This window comes from Erpetoichthys calabaricus, chromosome 4 (genome assembly GCF_900747795.2).
Source record: "Erpetoichthys calabaricus chromosome 4, fErpCal1.3, whole genome shotgun sequence".
Taxonomy (NCBI): Eukaryota; Metazoa; Chordata; class Cladistia; order Polypteriformes; family Polypteridae; genus Erpetoichthys; species Erpetoichthys calabaricus.
Window position 1 is genome coordinate 122,346,238 of NC_041397.2, and position 18,371 is coordinate 122,364,608.

Sequence of the window (18,371 nt, forward strand, 5' to 3'; positions counted from 1 at the left end):
TGCTGGTGCTGGAAGGATAGATGGATAGAATAATTAAACACGTACTAGAAAGATATTTCAATTTTCCTTAAAAGTTTTGAAGAATCAGCATTCTAAGCTTACAGATGGCTTAACGTCTATTACAGAGCTGATTGTGTGGCGATTGGGTATTTGGAGAAAGAAAAGTAAGGACAGGAATTGGGGGTTAGTACGTTTGAAAGAGACCGTACTGCTGCAATAAATTATTTCATCGAAGGTCGTGCATGGTGCAGCAAGCATCTTGCGTGAGACATGAACAATCACTGCGCCACCGTGTTCCCATGTTTAATAACATGCTTTAACTCCTATCATCATGAAAATTATATCACGTATACATCTCAGTATTTTAATTATTCAGAGAGCTGTAATATTACGAATGTAATGGATTCTGTGTCCTGTCGGAGGAAGAGAAAGCCCAGAAGCACGTAGTGATTCACACACATAGAGTACATAGAAGATCAAATACAAAACAAAACATTTAACATGCTACTTTAGTTACGATGGGATTTGAGAACCTAGTAAATTAAACGATTTTATGATGAAGTTTATGATGTTCTACTTTAATGACAAAATAAATAAGTGATTAAAGTGGAAATTTCAAGATTAAAGTTGACATTTCATGCTTTTTTTCCCCCCCACCGTGTGCCTATTTTATTTCTCTGTACCCGAATAAGCTTTCATATGACACTCAGACAGTGGGCTACGACTCACCTTTTCACGGCGACTTTGATATATGACTTCTTTTTTTATTTTGGGCAATGTGCGACTTTGTGAACTTCAGCTTTCGAGTTTCTCCGACATGCTTTGTCACTCGATCAACTTCCTTTTGTTGTTTATACCACTGTTTAAACTAACAAATAGTACGTTTTTCCTTGCCTCCACTTGGTATTCGCTGAAATCTTTCTATTCCCCCCCATGCTTTTGCCATTGTCTTTTCACAGAAGGCTGATCTTAATGGCTATTTATATTGATTTACATATTCAAAGAGGCGTAATTCTGGGAGAAGTTGGGGCAGGACAGCAGGTGCGTGCACGTGCGTTACTTTTCACGCTGACTGGGATTTATGGAGCGGAAGAACGTGGAAGTTGGCGTTCGCACAGATTTATGCATCTGGATTTTTTTGTGCGTAAGCACATTTCCACTTTTGTGCTTACGTCATGTTATAGTGCAAATTCTACGCACGCCGTTATGCATGAGGCCCCAGGAGAGGCATCTGATTCAGACTCACTAATGGAATAAAACTGGCTGCTAGATTCTGGTTCAGGGCCATGCAAGACCAAAGCCTAAGGAACAAGTCACTGCAGATTCCTGAGAACTGGACACCACCAAAGTAAAAGAAGACACAGACTTGGTAAAGATATTTCATGTGTCATTTACTGCACCATTTGCATTTGCTATTGTTGCTGGTGCCTTCAATTAAGCATACATTACAGCAACATGAAATTAACTGGACTTGTTGTTGCTGTTTCTACAAACATTATGTATGTATAATTAGTTCTATGAGTAGTGCATATTTCGGTTTTGGATGCAACGCCACTGTGGGATAGAAGTTTATAAAATGATTTGCGTTTACAGAGGCACCTGTCTTGCGTGTTTTGTTTATATTCATCTTTTGTCAACATAATTTAACTCCACAATCTTCCAGTATATTACTGGCATTCAATGTGGATTTCTGTTTAAGTAGGGTAGTGCAATCTCCAAACTCAAAAAGTGCTGCCTCTCATTTTTGCTAATGGATCTTGTGCAGTGCTCCGTTCAACATAGGCAACTCAAAAGAGTGGCTTGAGTGTTGTGTGTGATATTTTTTTTTCCTTGTTGTTAGAGGATTTCTTTCTAGACATTACTTTAACACAAAAAAAGGGGTCACGGAAATATGGAACAAGCTACTGATTTACATACATTAAAAGGGTTAAGATTTCTGCTTAAAAGTATTAGAGAGAGAGAGAGAGAGAAAGAGAGATTGGAGCAACTAGCACTATACTGAATCAAACAAGAATGGTGGTCTGAATGGTGTCTCTTTTTTTGGCAAATCTATGATCTTAAGTGTTGATCATCATCATCATCATCATCATTATTATTATGACTATCCTCCTCCATTCTCAGAAACTCGTGATACTTTTTTTTTCCCCTAAGCCCTGCTTCTATTCTACAAAATGTTTTCATATTTCTCCGCTGACTTGACTGTTCTATGTGAATAGAAAAAGCATTTGTGTTAAAGGTATCTATTGCTGATGGAAATACTCCATTGTGGAATCAAAAAAAAATGAAGTAGCATTATTAACTTAGTTATAAAACAAATGTCTAATTCTGTACTTACTTTTGATTTTATTTTCAGAAATATTTAATATTATGCTTAATTTAAAAACTGAGTAGTGAGCAGCTTTTATTGTTATCAAAATATCTGAAGTGACAAATTCTGCATTTGAGTAACTACTAGTTATTATTTATGCCTACTTGTTTTATAACATGATTAAGAAATTCTGCAATTAGGTAAAATCCATCCATCCATCCATTGTCTCCCGCTTATCCGAGGTCGGGTCGCGGGGGCAGCAGCTTGAGCAGAGATGCCCAGACTTCCCTCTCCCCGGCCACTTCTTCTAGCTCTTCCGGGAGAATCCCAAGGCGTTCCCAGGCCAGTCGAGAGTCATAGTCCCTCCAGCGTGTCCTGGGTCTTCCCCGGGCCTTCCTCCCGGTTGGACGTGCCCGGAACACCTCACCAGGGAGGCGTCCAGGAGGCATCCTGATCAGATGCCCGAGCCACCTCATCTGACTCCTCTCGATGCGGAGGAGCAGTGGCTCTACTCTGAGCCCCTCCCGGATGACTGAGCTTCTCACCCTATCTTTAAGGGAAAGCCCAGACACCCTGCGGAGGAAACTCATTTCAGCCGCTTGTATTCGCGATCTCGTTCTTTCGGTCACAACCCATAGCTCATGACCATAGGTGAGGGTAGGAACATAGATCGACTGGTAAATTGAGAGCTTCGCCTTGCGGCTCAGCTCCTTTTTCACCACGACAGACTGATGCAGAGCCCGCATTACTGCGGATGCCGCACCGATCCGCCTGTCGATCTCACGCTCCATTCTTTCCTCACTCGTGAACAAGACCCCGAGATACTTGAACTCCTCCACTTGGGGCAGGATCTCGCCACCAACCCTGAGAGGGCACTCCACCCTTTTCCGGCTGAGGACCATGGTCTCGGATTTGGAGGTGCTGATTCTCATCCCAGCCGCTTCACACTCGGCTGCGAACCGATCCAGAGAGAGCTGAAGATCACGGCCTGATGAAGCAAACAGGACAACATCATCTGCAAAAAGCAGTGACCCAATCCTGAGCCCACCAAACCGGACCCTCTCAACGCCCTGGCTGCGCCTAGAAATTCTGTCCATAAAAGTTATGAACAGAATCGGTGACAAAGGGCAGCCCTGGCGGAGTCCAACTCTCACTGGAAACGGGTTCGACTTACTGCCGGCAATGCGGACCAGGCTCTGGCAACGATCGTACAGGGACCGAACAGCCCTTATCAGGGGGGCCGGTACCCCATACTCTCGGAGTACCCCCCACAGGATTCCCCGAGGGACACGGTCGAATGCCTTTTCCAAGTCCAGAAAACACATGTAGACTGGTTGGGCAAACTCCCATGCACCATCCAGGACCCTGCTAAGGGTATAGAGCTGGTCCACTGTTCCGCGACCAGGACGAAAACCACACTGTTCCTCCTGAATCCGAGGCTCGACTATCCGACGGACCCTCCTCTCCAGGACCCCTGAATAGACTTTTCCAGGGAGGCTGAGGAGTGTGATCCCTCTGTAGTTGGAACACACCCTCCGATCCCCCTTCTTAAAGAGGGGGACCACCACCCCGGTCTGCCAATCCAGAGGCACTGTCCCTGATGTCCATGCGATGTTGCAGAGGCGTGTCAGCCAAGACAGTCCTACAACATCCAGAGCCTTGAGGAACTCCGGGCATATCTCATCCACCCCCGGGGCCCTGCCACCAAGGAGCTTTTTGACCACCTCGGTGACCTCAGTCCCAGAGATGGGGGAGCCCACCTCTGAGTCCCCAGGCTCTGCTTCCTCATTGGAAGGCATGTTAATGGGATTGAGGAGGTCTTCGAAGTACTCCCCCCACCGACCCACAATGTCCCGAGTCGAGGTCAGCAGCGCACCATCCCCACCATATACAGTGTTGACACTGCACTGCTTCCCCTTCCTGAGACGCCGGATGGTGGACCAGAATCTCCTCGAAGCCGTCCGAAAGTCATTCTCCATGGCCTCCCCAAACTCCTCCCACGCCCGAGTTTTTGCCTCAGCAACCACCAAAGCCACATTCCGCTTGGCCTGCCGGTACCTATCAGCTGCCTCCAGGGTCCCACAGGACAAAAGGGTCCTGTAGGACTCCTTCTTCAGCTTGACGGCATCCTTCACCGCCGGTGTCCACCAACGGGTTCGGGGATTGCCGCCACGACAGGCACCGACCACCTTACGGCCACAGCTCCGGTCAGCTGCCTCAACAATAGAGGCACGGAACATGGCCCATTCGGACTCAATGTCCCCCACCTCCCTCGGGATCTGGTCGAAGTGCTGCCGGAGGTGGGAGTTGAAGCTACTTCTGACAGGGGGCTCTGCCAGACGTTCTCAGCAGACCCTCACAACACGTTTGGGCCTACCACGCCTGACCGGCATCCTCCCCCACCATCGAAGCCAACTCACCACCAGGTGGTGATCAGTTGACAGCTCCGCCCCTCTCTTCACCCGAGTGTCCAAGACATGTGGCCGCAAGTCCGACGACACGACCACAAAGTCGATCATCGAACTGAGGCCTAGGGTGTCCTGGTGCCAAGTGCACATATGAACACCCCCTATGCTTGAACAAGGTGTTCGTTATGGACAATCCGTGACGAGCACAGAAGTCCAATAACAAAACAGCGCTCGGGTTCAGATCGGGGGGGCCATTCCTCCCAATCACGCCCTTCCAGGTCTCACTGTCATTGCCCAAGTGAGCACTGAAGTCTCCCAGCAGAACGAGGGAGTCCCCAGAAGGTATGCCCTCTAGCACACCCTCCAGGGACTCCAAAAAGGGTGGGTACTCTGAACTGCTGTTCGGTGCATACGCACAAACAACAGTTAGGACCCGTCCCCCCACCCGAAGGCGAAGGGAGGCTACCCTCTCGTCCACCGGGGTAAACCCCAATGTACAGGCTCCAAGTTTGGGGGCAATAAGTATACCCACACCTGCTCGGCGCCTCTCACCGGGGGCAACTCCAGAGTGGTACAGAGTCCAGCCCCTCTCAAGGAGATTGGTTCCAGAGTCCAAGCTGTGCGTCGAGGTGAGTCCGACTATATCTAGCCGGAACCTCTCAACTTCGCGCACTAGCTCAGGCTCCTTCCCCTTCAGAGAGGTGACATTCCACGTCCCAAGAGCCAGCTTCTGTAGCCGAGGATCGGACCGCCAAGGTCCCCGCCTTCGGCCACCACCCAACTCACACTGCACCCGACCTCCTTGGCCCCTCCCATAGGTGGTGAGCCCATGGGAAGGGGGACCCACGTTGCCTCTTCGGGCTGTGCCCGGCCGAGCCCCATGGGTGCAGGCCCGGCCACCAGGCGCTCGCCATCGAGCCCCACCTCCAGGCCTGGCTCCAGAGTGGGGGCCCCGGTGACCCGCGTCCGGGCAAGGGAAAACGCCGTCCAAAATTGGTTTTTCTTCATAGGAGGTTTGTTTGACCGCTCTTTGTCTCATCCCTCACCTAGGACCAGTTTGCCTTGGGTGGCCCTACCAGGGGCATAAAGCCCCAGACAACAGAGCTCCTAGGATCATTGGGACACGCAAACCCCTCCACCACGATAAGGTGGCGGTTAAAGGAGGGGATTAGGTAAAATAATTTAATAAAAACATATACAGTGATCCCTCGCTATATCGCGCTTCGCCTTTCGCGGCTTCACTCCATCGCGGATTTTATATGTAAGCATATTTAAATATATATCGCGGATTTTTCGCTGCTTCGCGGGTTTCTGCGGACAATAGGTCTTTTAATTTCTGGTACATGCTTCCTCAGTTGGTTTGCCCAGTTGATTTCATACAAGGGACGCTGTTGGCAGATGGCTGAGAAGCTATCCAGCTTACTTTCTCTCTCTCTCTCCCTCTCTCTCTCTCTCTCTCTCTCTTGCCCTGACGTAGGGGGGTGTGAGCAGGGGGGCTGTGTGCAGCTGCTTCCTGAAGGACATGCTGAACGGAGCTTCGCATACTTAAAAGCTCAAAGGGCACCTATTGATTTTTTTTTTGATTGCTTGCTTTGCACTCCTTTGAAAAGGAAGATATGTTTGCATTCTTTTAATTGTGAGACAGAACTGTCATCTCTGTCTTGTCATGGAGCACAGTTTAAACTTTTGAAAAAGAGACAAATGTTTGTTTGCAGTGTTTGAATAACGTTCCTGTCTCTCTACAACCTCCTGTGTTTCTGCGCAAATCTGTGACCCAAGCATGACATTCTAAAAATAACCATATAAACATATGGTTTCTACTTCGCGGATTTTCCTATTTCGCGGGTGGCTCTGGAACGCAACCCCCGCGATGGAGGAGGGATTACTGTAGATTGTATTTTAGTAAATTAGGTAAAATAATTTAATAAAAACATATAGATTGTATTTGAAATGTCCTATTAATTTTTCCTATGCTTAATAAACAACATAGCCAGTGTGGCAGCCAAAGGAGCACATATGTTTTTGTTAATAAATGCAAGTTCATAAACAATAACTTTTATCAAGACTGCAGCAAAAGTACAAGAAAATAAATGTTTAGAGGGCCCTCACATATTTATGTGTCACACTGGGGTACCTTGGAGGAATAAAGGTTGAGAACAACTAATTTATGAGATATAAGAATGCTACTTAGTCTTGGGCACAAGGTAGAAACCATCCCAACACCAATACTGGCACAGGCTCCCTGTGACTCTGACATGGATACTGTATGTGGGTTAGATAATGGATGGATAATCAGACACTACATTTTTGCATTTTGTTTTATTCATTTCAACAGTTATGGTCTCTTCAGCAATATATCCTGTTCCATTTTTGAAGCTGACACCAGTTTCCCTGACTGCACAATTAAACTCTCATACTGTTTTTGCCTATAATTCACTCTTTTAAAAGAATACAGTGTCAAAAATAGGCAGGAAGTAAATACTGAAAAATACAAAGTAATAACATATGGTGTTACGCTGATTTACATGGAAAACAAGTAAAATGTGAAGTGTGCAGTGAAGCATGCATGTACACATATAAATGAAAGGCAAACTACAACAATACATAAATTAACTTACCATTGCGGGTCAGCAAAAACTGCTTATCCTTTGGTAAATATGCCTTGACTTTTGCTTCTTCACCAGTGGCCCTGCAATAACACATCCCAGGTCTATAACATTTTCATGATTGAATCAAACAAAATATAAATTACTTATAATGAAAAAGCTGAAATACATCAGAAAAGCACTTTACAAAGTGAAAATTTAAAACAGGATTGTTTCCTAATAAGGTGTATATTTTACAAAAATAATTTTACTGAACCAAGTACTTCTGGATTAATAAACATAATAACTCCTCATTTCTGGCTGTCTCCTAACAGTTCAGAGCTTGTCATTAAATAAAGAATTTACCATTTCCATGTAGGACAGTGATGAACCATATGATCGCCAGCTGCTACAAACTGAAAGTGAGGGAAAAAATATGTTTTAATAAGAACATTCTGGTGAAATATAAAAACATACAAGGGTTGAATAATAGACATTTCAACAGGTAAGCATTATAATCCAGAACTGAAGATATAATTCAGCTACAACACAATGTCTTGAACCTGTGGTAAAAGTGCATGCTAATTTAATTCTACACTTGCATGTGTCGCTAGTTTTCTTTTCACACTTTTTGGTCTTATTAAGAAAAAACAAATTATTACAATTGTTTTAATAGTTGGCTTATAGTATACATTTTACAGCACCTGCCTTACAATATCATGGCAGGCAAAATTTATGGGATGAATTCCTACAGCCAAATATTTTATTGTTTATAGATACAGTATCTATATTGTATAAGCAGATAAGCAGACAAATAACTGAAGCTTACTAATAGCAGTGAACAGAACAGGCCAGAGATGACAACTTTTCTTGATTAATAAGACAAGTACAAAGACATCCCAGTTAATGTTATTTGTACTAACTCAAGTTTCAGAACTCAATGATAGTAGTTTAATTGCAGCAATGTTCTGTGCGATGAATCCAAACTTTGGAAACTCTTGCAAAATTCTTTCCTACATCTAGGGATAACAGAACTAATGAGTGCTCTCACTAGGGATGGGTATCATTAGGATGTTATTGATACCGATATTGATACTGATGCTGCTTATCAATACCAAAACTTATTAATATTCTTATCAATACTACTCTCCAAAATGTGGTGAGATAATGTGTCTCTTGATGGTGGGTGGTAACTAGGCTTAAAGGATGTCGTCATCTTCATAGAGTTGAAAAAAATTAAAACTTTTTTACATCTGAGAGAACTAATTTAGTTTTTTTGCATTGCTTATGTAGCAACCCTTGGCTTTTACTGAGGGAGCTGACCCGAGTTCAGTTTTTTTTCCCCAAATAATAAATCTAAACATGACCTTCTCATTATACTCAGCACTATTTTTTAATGAACACACCTATGTTAATAATCTAATGAACTAATTAATAATTTAACTCTTATAATCTGCTCAACTCACACTATGAAAAAAAGGAAAACTAATGTTTTAACCAGTTAACTCAATAATTTACATAACTTTACCATGAATTGCACCCCATGTTACTAAACCACATTTAATAATACTTCAGCCACATGCTAAATCACTGCCCTCTCTTTCCCTTTATGGCTAAGCCAGTTATTATAAAAAACACACAAGAACTCAATTGTTTAGTTTACTACTATTCACAGTGTACACCCCACATCCCATACAAAAATCATAAATTCAATAGATTTAAGTCTAGAAAAACAATTTTAGTGTTTACTCAATAGTTCATAAAGTAAAAAAAAATAAAGTCCCCTTATTAAACCTAAACATGTTGCCTGCCTGGTACTTGCTTGAGATTACAGCTTAACTTGGTGAATGACTTCTTCGCTCCAACAGAGCATACGGAAACTGCTTGTTTCCAGCAGAAGTAAGCCAATTCTCTAATCAGTCATGGAAAGTGTCAAGTTGGGTGTAATAGTTGGTCAGCTGCAACAACAGTGACAATGAACTCCAATGCCCACCGAAATCTCCTTTGTTCAGCCTTTCATGGACAGCGCCCCAAACCTCACCAGTTTGCCGTTCTCAACACAGTACGTTCAACCACCAGCAAATCCATATTCCCTCCTGACAGTTAACACTGTGCGTGAATCAGTTCTTTGTTAAATAATCAGCCTGTGTGCATCATCCTCCACTCTTGTACGTAACCCTATGTTCCTCCCTCTTCTTAAAATATGTATTCACCACAGCCATGTCCATCCTTTTGGCAAACTCCACTATCATCTGACCTTCTTCATTCCTTTCCTTGACACCATACCTACCCATCACCTCCTCGTCTCCTGTGTTCCCTTCACCAACATGTCCATTGAAATCTGCTCCAATCACCACTTTCTGTCCCTTGGGTACACTGCTCATCACTTCATCCAACTCACTCCAAAAATCTCCTTTCTCCTCCATCACACATCCAACTTGCGGGGCATATGTGCTAACAACATTCATAATCACACCTCCAACTTCCAGCTTCATAATCATTACTCTGTCTGACACTCTTCATCTCCAAAACACTTTTGACATACTGTTCCTTCAGAATAACCCCTACTCCATTTCTCCTTCCATCCATACCATGATAGAACAATCTGAATTAGGTTTATTATTTTACAAAAATATGAACATAACTACGATACACATGAAATACCCGCAGCACTGACGAGAAAAATAATTTTGAGTCCTAAAGTATGCATAATATTAACAACAAAGTATGTTCTGTTTATGAAAAATGCACCCTGACAATGTGTTTATGCAACTTTATTATAAAGGAGTTTAAGATAAACATAAAGAAATGTGGTTCACGGAACAATGATTGCTTTTGGTAATTTTTTTTAAATTATGAGAATATGAGAATTTTCCACAGTTTATTAATTTTATAATAAGCAATTTCATTAACTGTTACTGCTTAATCCAAAGGGATTATAAAATCATTTTAGTGTTTTGGAATATTACATTTGCTAAGAAAATGATTTATTTGAATTGGATTTTTGTGATTCAAAATTAAGACAATGGCCTTGACATATTGTATTTATTTTGGCTTAGTTCTTTAATCATTTGTGTTATTAATTTTGGAAATGTAATTACACATTTTCATCATAACATATGGTGTACTAAAACTTTACTTACATCTGACCATATTCACAGCAAATAACATACATTATTGAAATAGAAATAACTTTTCCTCTTTAATAGATCAAAGTTTAAATTCAATCTGGACAGCAAGATGCTTAATGAAATACTGGATATATAGGATATATAGGCAATCTTACACATTCTTCAGATATGAAGAATACAACAGTGGACACATTTGTTGGTACCTTTTCACGAAAAAAAACAAAACAAAACAATTGTCTCTGAAATAACTTGAAAAGTAATTGACATCCACAATTGGATACTGTATTCCGTATTTAACCAAAAAAAAAAAAAAAAAAATCAGACTTTGGTTTAGAGTTTTGATTCAAAAGAATATTTTAATGGTAACACAAATGGAAAAGCATGGACAAAAATGACAGACCCTTAAACTAATATTCTGTTGCACAGCCTTTAGAGGCAATTACTGCAAACAAGTGATTCCTGTACCTCTTGATGAGAATTCTACACCTGTCAACTGATAGTCTGGCCCACCATTCATGAGCAAACTACACCAGCTATGTTAGGTTTGAAGGGTGGCTTCTCCAGGCTGCATGTTTCAGTTCTTTCCATACATGTTCGATAGGATTCAAATCAGGGCTCTGTGAAGGCCACTTCAGAATAGTCTAATATTTTGTTCTTACCCATTCTTGGGTGACTTTAGCAGTGCATTTTGTGTCATTATGTTGGAGAATCCATGATGTGTAACTCATACAGAGCTTTCCAGTATGTGTCATTCCAGAAAGTGTCGATAGTCTTCAGATTTCACTGTTCCCTGCAGGGACTCATGGCACCCCATGCCAGATGCAGCAAAGCTGTCCCAAAACGTAACTGAGCTTCCTCCATGTTTCACAGCAGGCATGGTGTTCATTCATTTAAAACTTCATTTGTATGTTGATGTAATTTGCCAAAAAACTAGTTTTGTCTCATCTGTACAAAGGACATTCTCCCAGAAGCATTGCAGCTTGGCTGCAGTATGGCTTTATGTTTTTCTTTCCACATTGGAGTTCTTCGGGGTCTTTTTCCATTGTTCCCATTGTCACTCAAAACGCAACTAATGGTGCAGTCAGACACTGATGGACCTTGATCTTGTTCAGCTAGTACAGTCAAAGTAAAAAGTATGTGAACCCCTAGGAATTATCTATATTTATGTCTAATTCCCATATAAAACATGGTCATATCTTCATATTGAATAAATCATTCAAACTGTGAAACTGAAGGTTGGAAAAAGTAAGTGAATCCTAAGCTAATGACTTTTTAAAAAGCTCATTGCAGTCAGAATTTAGCACACCTGGAGTCCATTTAATAAACAAGTTCAGAGGTGTGGCCTAGAATTACTTTGATTGATAAAAAACACTATAAAGTTTGAAATTGAGCTTTTGACAAGAAGCATATCCAGATGGGGATCATGCCTCGCACAAAATAGCTGTCTGAAGAACTACAATTAAGAATTGTTAATCTACATAAGGCTAGAAGGGTTACAAAGTCATCTCAAAGATTTTAGATATTCATCAGTCTACTGTTAGGCAATTTGTCTATAAATGGAGCCAATTTGGTATTGTGGCTACTCTGCCTAGAAGTGGGCTCCCTGTCAAGATGACCCCAAGAGCACAATGAAAAGTCAGCAATGAGGTAAAGAAGAACCCTAGAGTGACAGCAAAGGACTTGAAGAAGTCATTAAAACTGGCTAACATCTCTGTTCATGAGTCAACTATATGCAAAACATTGAACAAGAAAGGAGTCCATGGCAGGACACCAAGAAGGAAGCTATCAAAACAGAACATTGCTGAACTCCTGAAGTTTGCAAAAGAGCACTTGGACACTCCACAACGGTACTGGGAAAATGTTTTGTGGAGTGAGGAAACCAAAACTGAACTATTTGGGAGGAACAAGCAGAACTTCATTTCGCATAAAAAGGACACTGCGTATCAACATCATCCCTACAGTAAAGTATCATGGAAGGAACATCATGATTTGGGCCTGTTTTGCTGCATCAGGGCCTAGGCCGCTTGCCATCATTGAGGGGAAAATGAATTCACAAGGTTATCAGCAAATTCTCCAGGATAATGTGAGGGTGTCTGTCCGTCAACTTAAGCTCAGAAGAGGCTGGTTGATGCAACATGACAATGACCCCAAACATTGCAGCAAATCCACAGCACAATGGCTTCAGAAGAACAAACTCCACCTTTTGGAGTGGCCCAGTCAGAACCCAGATCTCAATCCTATTGAGATGCTGTGGAATGACTTGAAAGGAGCCATACACAGAAGACAACCAACGAATATGGAAGAGTTAAGGCAGTTCTGCAGGGAAGAATTGGCTAAAATTCTCCCCGCACGATGTGCAGGTCTGATCTGCAGATACACAAAGCGCCTGGTTGAGCTCATTGCTGCCAAAGGAGGTTCAACCAGTTATTAAATCCTAAGGTTCACTTACTTTTTCCACTACCACTGTGAACGTTGAATGCGTTTGTAAAATAAAGACCTGAAAGAGTAGAATTTTGTGTGTGTCATTGGCTAAAGATCATTTTGTATATCAGTACCTGTGACTTAGATGAAGATCAGATCACTTTTTATGACCAAATCATGCAGTAAACTAGATAATTCCAAAGGGTTCACATACTTTTTACTTTGACTGTATCTATTTGGAAGTTGTCCTTGTCTTTCTCTCTACCATTCTTACTACCCTTCTGTCCTTTCTGGGGTCGACAATCCTCTTCTGGTTTCATCCACACTTAACTTCTTAATATTTGCAGCTGTAGTTACAGGAACATCAAGCTGCTGGCAGATGGTCATATACCCTTTGCCTTTAACATGCTTGACTATAGTTTTCTTTCTGATATCCTCAGATCTATGTTCAGTGTGGGAAACATGATAATACCAAACAGCAGACTGACTACTTTTCTTCTGAATGACTGACTTCATGTTTTGAGTCATGTGTGATAATAATTAAAGAAAATAGCTAGTTTGAAAAAAAAAAAGACTAATCCAATTAAGTACAAACTTTTCTAGGGGTACCAACAAATGTATCCTGGCCATTTTAGTATATCTTTGTAGAATAGGCAATACTTTCTCACTTTCCATACTTGCTTTGCTTTACTCAATGTCATATCAAAGGCATGCAGGTATACATGGGACAATGGCTTTTCAATAAATCGCTTCTCACAAGGCACACAACACTTTTTCAATTAGCTATAAGGGTACCAACAAATCTGTCCATGTCTGTTACTATGTTACTCTTCCTACATTCTGTGTTCAGTGAAAAATATTTTAAATACTCAAGTATTCCTTGATAGAGATGTACAGGATGACATCAGAGGTGAACTATAAAAGAAGGAAAATGTCTGCAAAAAGAACAGAAATTATCATCTGGCATGAGGAATGAATAAAGGTTCCAATAGTCTTGATGATGAGATAGTTCATTACCAATAACTTCATCATAAGGTGTACTTGTAAAGTATGCTTGAATTCCAGATTACATGGCTGAAGAGAGGAAAGCAAATTATTATCAATAGAGTAACAAATATTTCAGATTTGACTGTTACATAATGAATGGAAAGGACCTCCATAAGTCAGACACCCCAATGTGAAAAGGTGTTTGTCCCAAGTCCGATTTGTTTTTTGGCATTATTTTATGTTTTTCCCAATGAATTTATTTGTTTTTGTGGGATGTAATAGTGTATAAAACAGAGTCTGGTTAAGGGAATCAAAAATTAAACTTAAATGTAAGAAAGGTATTTCCATTGTCAGTATTTCCCCTTAGCTGAGCCTGTAGTAGAGAAACAGCTGATGGGGAAAGTCTCCAACCACCTTATATCTCAGGTTTGCTTAAGGCAAAACAAATACAGTGGTGTGAAAAACTATTTGCCCCCTTCCTGATTTCTTATTCTTTTGCATGTTTGTCACACAAAATGTTTCTGATCATCAAACACATTTAACCATTAGTCAAATATAACACAAGTAAACACAAAATGCAGTTTTTAAATGATGGTTTTTATTATTTAGGGAGAAAAAAAATCCAAACCTACATGGCCCTGTGTGAAAAAGTAATTGCCCCCTTGTTAAAAAATAACCTAACTGTGGTGTATCACACCTGAGTTCAATTTTCGTAGCCACCCCCAGGCCTGATTACTGCCACACCTGTTTCAATCAAGAAATCACTTAAATAGGAGCTGCCTGACACAGAGAAGTAGACCAAAAGCACCTCAAAAGCTAGACATCATGCCAAGATCCAAAGAAATTCAGGAACAAATGAGAACAGAAGTAATTGAGATCTATCAGTCTGGTAAAGGTTATAAAGCCATTTCTAAAGCTTTGGGACTCCAGCGAACCACAGTGAGAGCCATTATCCACAAATGGCAAAAACATGGAACAGTGGTGAACCTTCCCAGGAGTGGCCGGCCGACCAAAATTACCCCAAGAGCGCAGAGACAACTCATCCAAGAGGTCACAAAAGACCCCAGGACAACGTCTAAAGAACTGCAGGCCTCACTTGCCTCAATTAAGGTCAGTGTTCACGACTCCACCATAAGAAAGAGACTGGGCAAAAACGGCCTGCATGGTAGATTTCCAAGACGCAAACCACTGTTAAGCAAAAAGAACATTAGGGCTCGTCTCAATTTTGCTAAGAAACATCTCAATGATTGCCAAGACTTTTGGGAAAATACCTTGTGGACTGATGAGACAAAAGTTGAACTTTTTGGAAGGCAAATGTCCTGTTACATCTGGCGTAAAAGGAACACAGCATTTCAGAAAAAGAACATCATACCAACAGTAAAATATGGTGGTGGTAGTGTGATGGTCTGGGGTTGTTTTGCTGCTTCAGGACCTGGAAGGCTTGCTGTGATAGATGGAACCATGAATTCTACTGTCTACCAAAATATCCTGAAGGAGAATGTCCGGCCATCTGTTCGTCAACTCAAGCTGAAGCGATCTTGGGTGCTGCAACAGGACAATGACCCAAAACACACCAGCAAATCCACCTCTGAATGGCTGAAGAAAAACAAAATGAAGACTTTGGAGTGGCCTAGTCAAAGTCCTGACCTGAATCCAATTGAGATGCTATGACATGACCTTAAAAAGGCGGTTCATGCTAGAAAACCCTCAAATAAAGCTGAATTACAACAATTTTGCAAAGATGAGTGGGCCAAAATTCCTCCAGAGCGCTGTAATAGACTCATTGCAAGTTATCGCAAATGCTTGATTGCAGTTATTGCTGCTAAGGGTGGCCCAACCAGTTATTAGGTTCAGGGGGCAATTACTTTTTCACACAGGGCCATGTAGGTTTGGATTTTTTTTTCTCCCTAAATAATAAAAACCACCATTTACAAACTGCATTTTGTGTTTACTTGTGTTATATTTGACTAATGGTTAAATGTGTTTGATGATCAGAAACATTTTGTGTGACAAACATGCAAAAGAATAAGAAATCAGGAAGGGGGCAAATAGTTTTTCACACCACTGTATATTTGAGAGTTCCTGTAAGGCTAAAACGAATCATGATAAATTTATGCATGCTGATGGGAGTTGAGCAGTAAAACATAACTAGCAGACAATACTTAGGGGAACTTCTAGGTATCTCCCGTCTCTCCAAAAAAATGTGAATAAGACAGGAATGCTAATCACCTACAATGCCATTTGAAATACACTTCCTCTTTATCTAATGAAACCAGAGTTCTCCAAAACAGCAACTAACAAACAACCAAAAGATACATTTTATCCTTCTGTGGAGCTCAAAATCTGGAAATCCCTTTATAACCGCTGCATATTTCTACACATTCTCCCCAATTAATATCCTTACTTATAATGCTGACGTAAAGCACCCAATTGCAGAAAAGAGTTACTTTCACCACTTTAAATATCTTAAAGAATATTCCTTCATCAGGCATAATTACATTTATAGATCTTACTAAAAATCTAACGTGTAACTTAAAATAACCAACACAGTATGTTACAGGTTGACAATCTTTAATTTTCCTCTTTCTGTCTTTTGCTACAAATAAAATATATTAATATAAGCACACTGTGCTAAAAACAAACAGACAATCCTGAAAATCACTAAGGAAGAAAAATGATCAGTCTTGAAAAGGAGTTCAAAGTTATTTTTCAGGTTCTTGGGCTCCACTAAGCTACAATAAAATCAATACTGTCCAAATTGAACCTGAATTCACTTTATAATGAATTACGTGATCATTGTGGACCACCCGTTTTATTTTAACATGCACAAATTTTTCTTACTGGCATCTTCTGCAAATAAATAACTGCTTAAATCAACGCTAACAAAATCAAAATTCAAGTATAGTTATGATATAACAGCAGCACATGCAATCATAAATAATAAACATATTCAGGATGCTTTCATTGACAGCACTTCATTTAAAAAAAACACATTAAAGCTGTTTTTGCAGTATCAGGTTTGTGAACAAGTGCCTTTCCTAGGTTTGTGACACTTGCTATAGTCAGATTAGTTTGCAACCGTACATGTAAGTAACATTAGCCATTTAATAGCAATGACTGAAAAGTAACCATTAAGTGGAAAGTCAAATGAATTCAAATTTCCACTGTCACAAAGTACTGATGCTTTATTCTTTTGCATTCGTCTACATGTTAAGCCTGGATATCTGAAATTTATCTTCAACTGAAGGCTGCAACTGAAGTTGTTAATCACATTTTAACTGTAATAATAAAACCCAAGGACCATCACAAACTTAGTGTGTGCAACATAATTTTTAGTAATGAAGTGTGTTGTTTTAGCAGACTCATGGATCTACACTTGTGCAACTATGCACTAGATCTTGTATTGAAACGGAAGTCTTCCAGTTTACCACACATTACACTGACTGACACTTAAAACCTCACATTTTCATGCTTTCTTTACCATGGTAAAAACACACCGTTAAAGTGAAAGCTTTATGTTCCCCATTGCAGAACTATGGGGCAAGCAGAAAAACAAGGCAGCACTAGTTGTGATTTTTGAAGAAGTGGATTGCAAGGTGTATAAAACATGCACAGCTATGGCAAACTGTAAACACCTTTCTGAATGTTTGGCTTAAGGAAGTGTGCTGTTATTAAGAATATCTATTTCTTTAATTCTTTGATGTTTGATAGAATTGATTTGCACAGGTAAATTTTGTCAATTTCATATGCATATTGTATTCACTGACCATAAACATTTCTTTGATTTTATTCAAATACCTTATGCCTTTTTGCTAAATTGTTATTGAATGCTCAATTTACATAAGGGATAAACAAAACTTAATATCTGACGAAGTGTTTTTACTAACACTTAGAGAAGAAAAAAAAACTGACCCATTTAGAACCGTTTCCACTTCTTATACAATCTTTGACAGTACACATTATTCTTCTTCTCTCCAATAGTTGCTGCTATTTAAAGCATACAGTATATACACAAAACGTCTTACCTCTTCTGGGGTTATGACACCTGTTTCTTTAAACTTGGATTCCTAGAAGGACAACAAAGAGGGAATAATATTTATATGATCTTACATTCTTAATATTTACCTCTGTGTTTGAGGTAAAGGCAATTAATGAAAAACAATAAAAGGCTACAATGCAAAAAACATCTATTAAATACTGGAAGCAGGATCTCAGATTGTCCAAGTAATTCTGGTTATGCTCAAATAAAACATTTCCTAAATGTATAATTTTGAAAATCTCTAGTTAGCCATTGAGATTAAAACTTATGCTTTTTATTAAATTAATCTGTTGATACTATGTAAGATTACTAAAATGATGAATTGAAGATCTTTATCATCATCCCATTTAAGACGGAGTTTCAAAAAGAATCACTTACCCTGTAGAAAGGTATTATAGTGCTCTTCTCTAGACTGCCTGTGTCATGATTTGACTCTGTGATAAGAGGTGTAACATAGAAAGCTGCTTATGTCAATCAAGACACAGATTTAAC

At 40.4% G+C, this 18,371-nt stretch overlaps 1 protein-coding gene across 1 annotated transcript in view; it reads right to left on the bottom strand.

Moving 5' to 3' along the window:
- Positions 1 to 18,371, bottom strand: part of atg3 (autophagy related 3) — a 68,024-nt gene that overhangs the window by 29,865 nt on the left and 19,788 nt on the right. The window contains exons 2-4 of the mRNA XM_028799743.2: positions 17,866 to 17,907; positions 7,668 to 7,717; positions 7,335 to 7,405 (exon numbers count right to left, since the gene is read on the bottom strand). Coding sequence (XP_028655576.1) covers positions 7,335 to 7,405; positions 7,668 to 7,717; positions 17,866 to 17,907 — 163 coding nt within the window. The remainder of the gene's footprint in view (positions 1 to 7,334; positions 7,406 to 7,667; positions 7,718 to 17,865; positions 17,908 to 18,371) is intronic.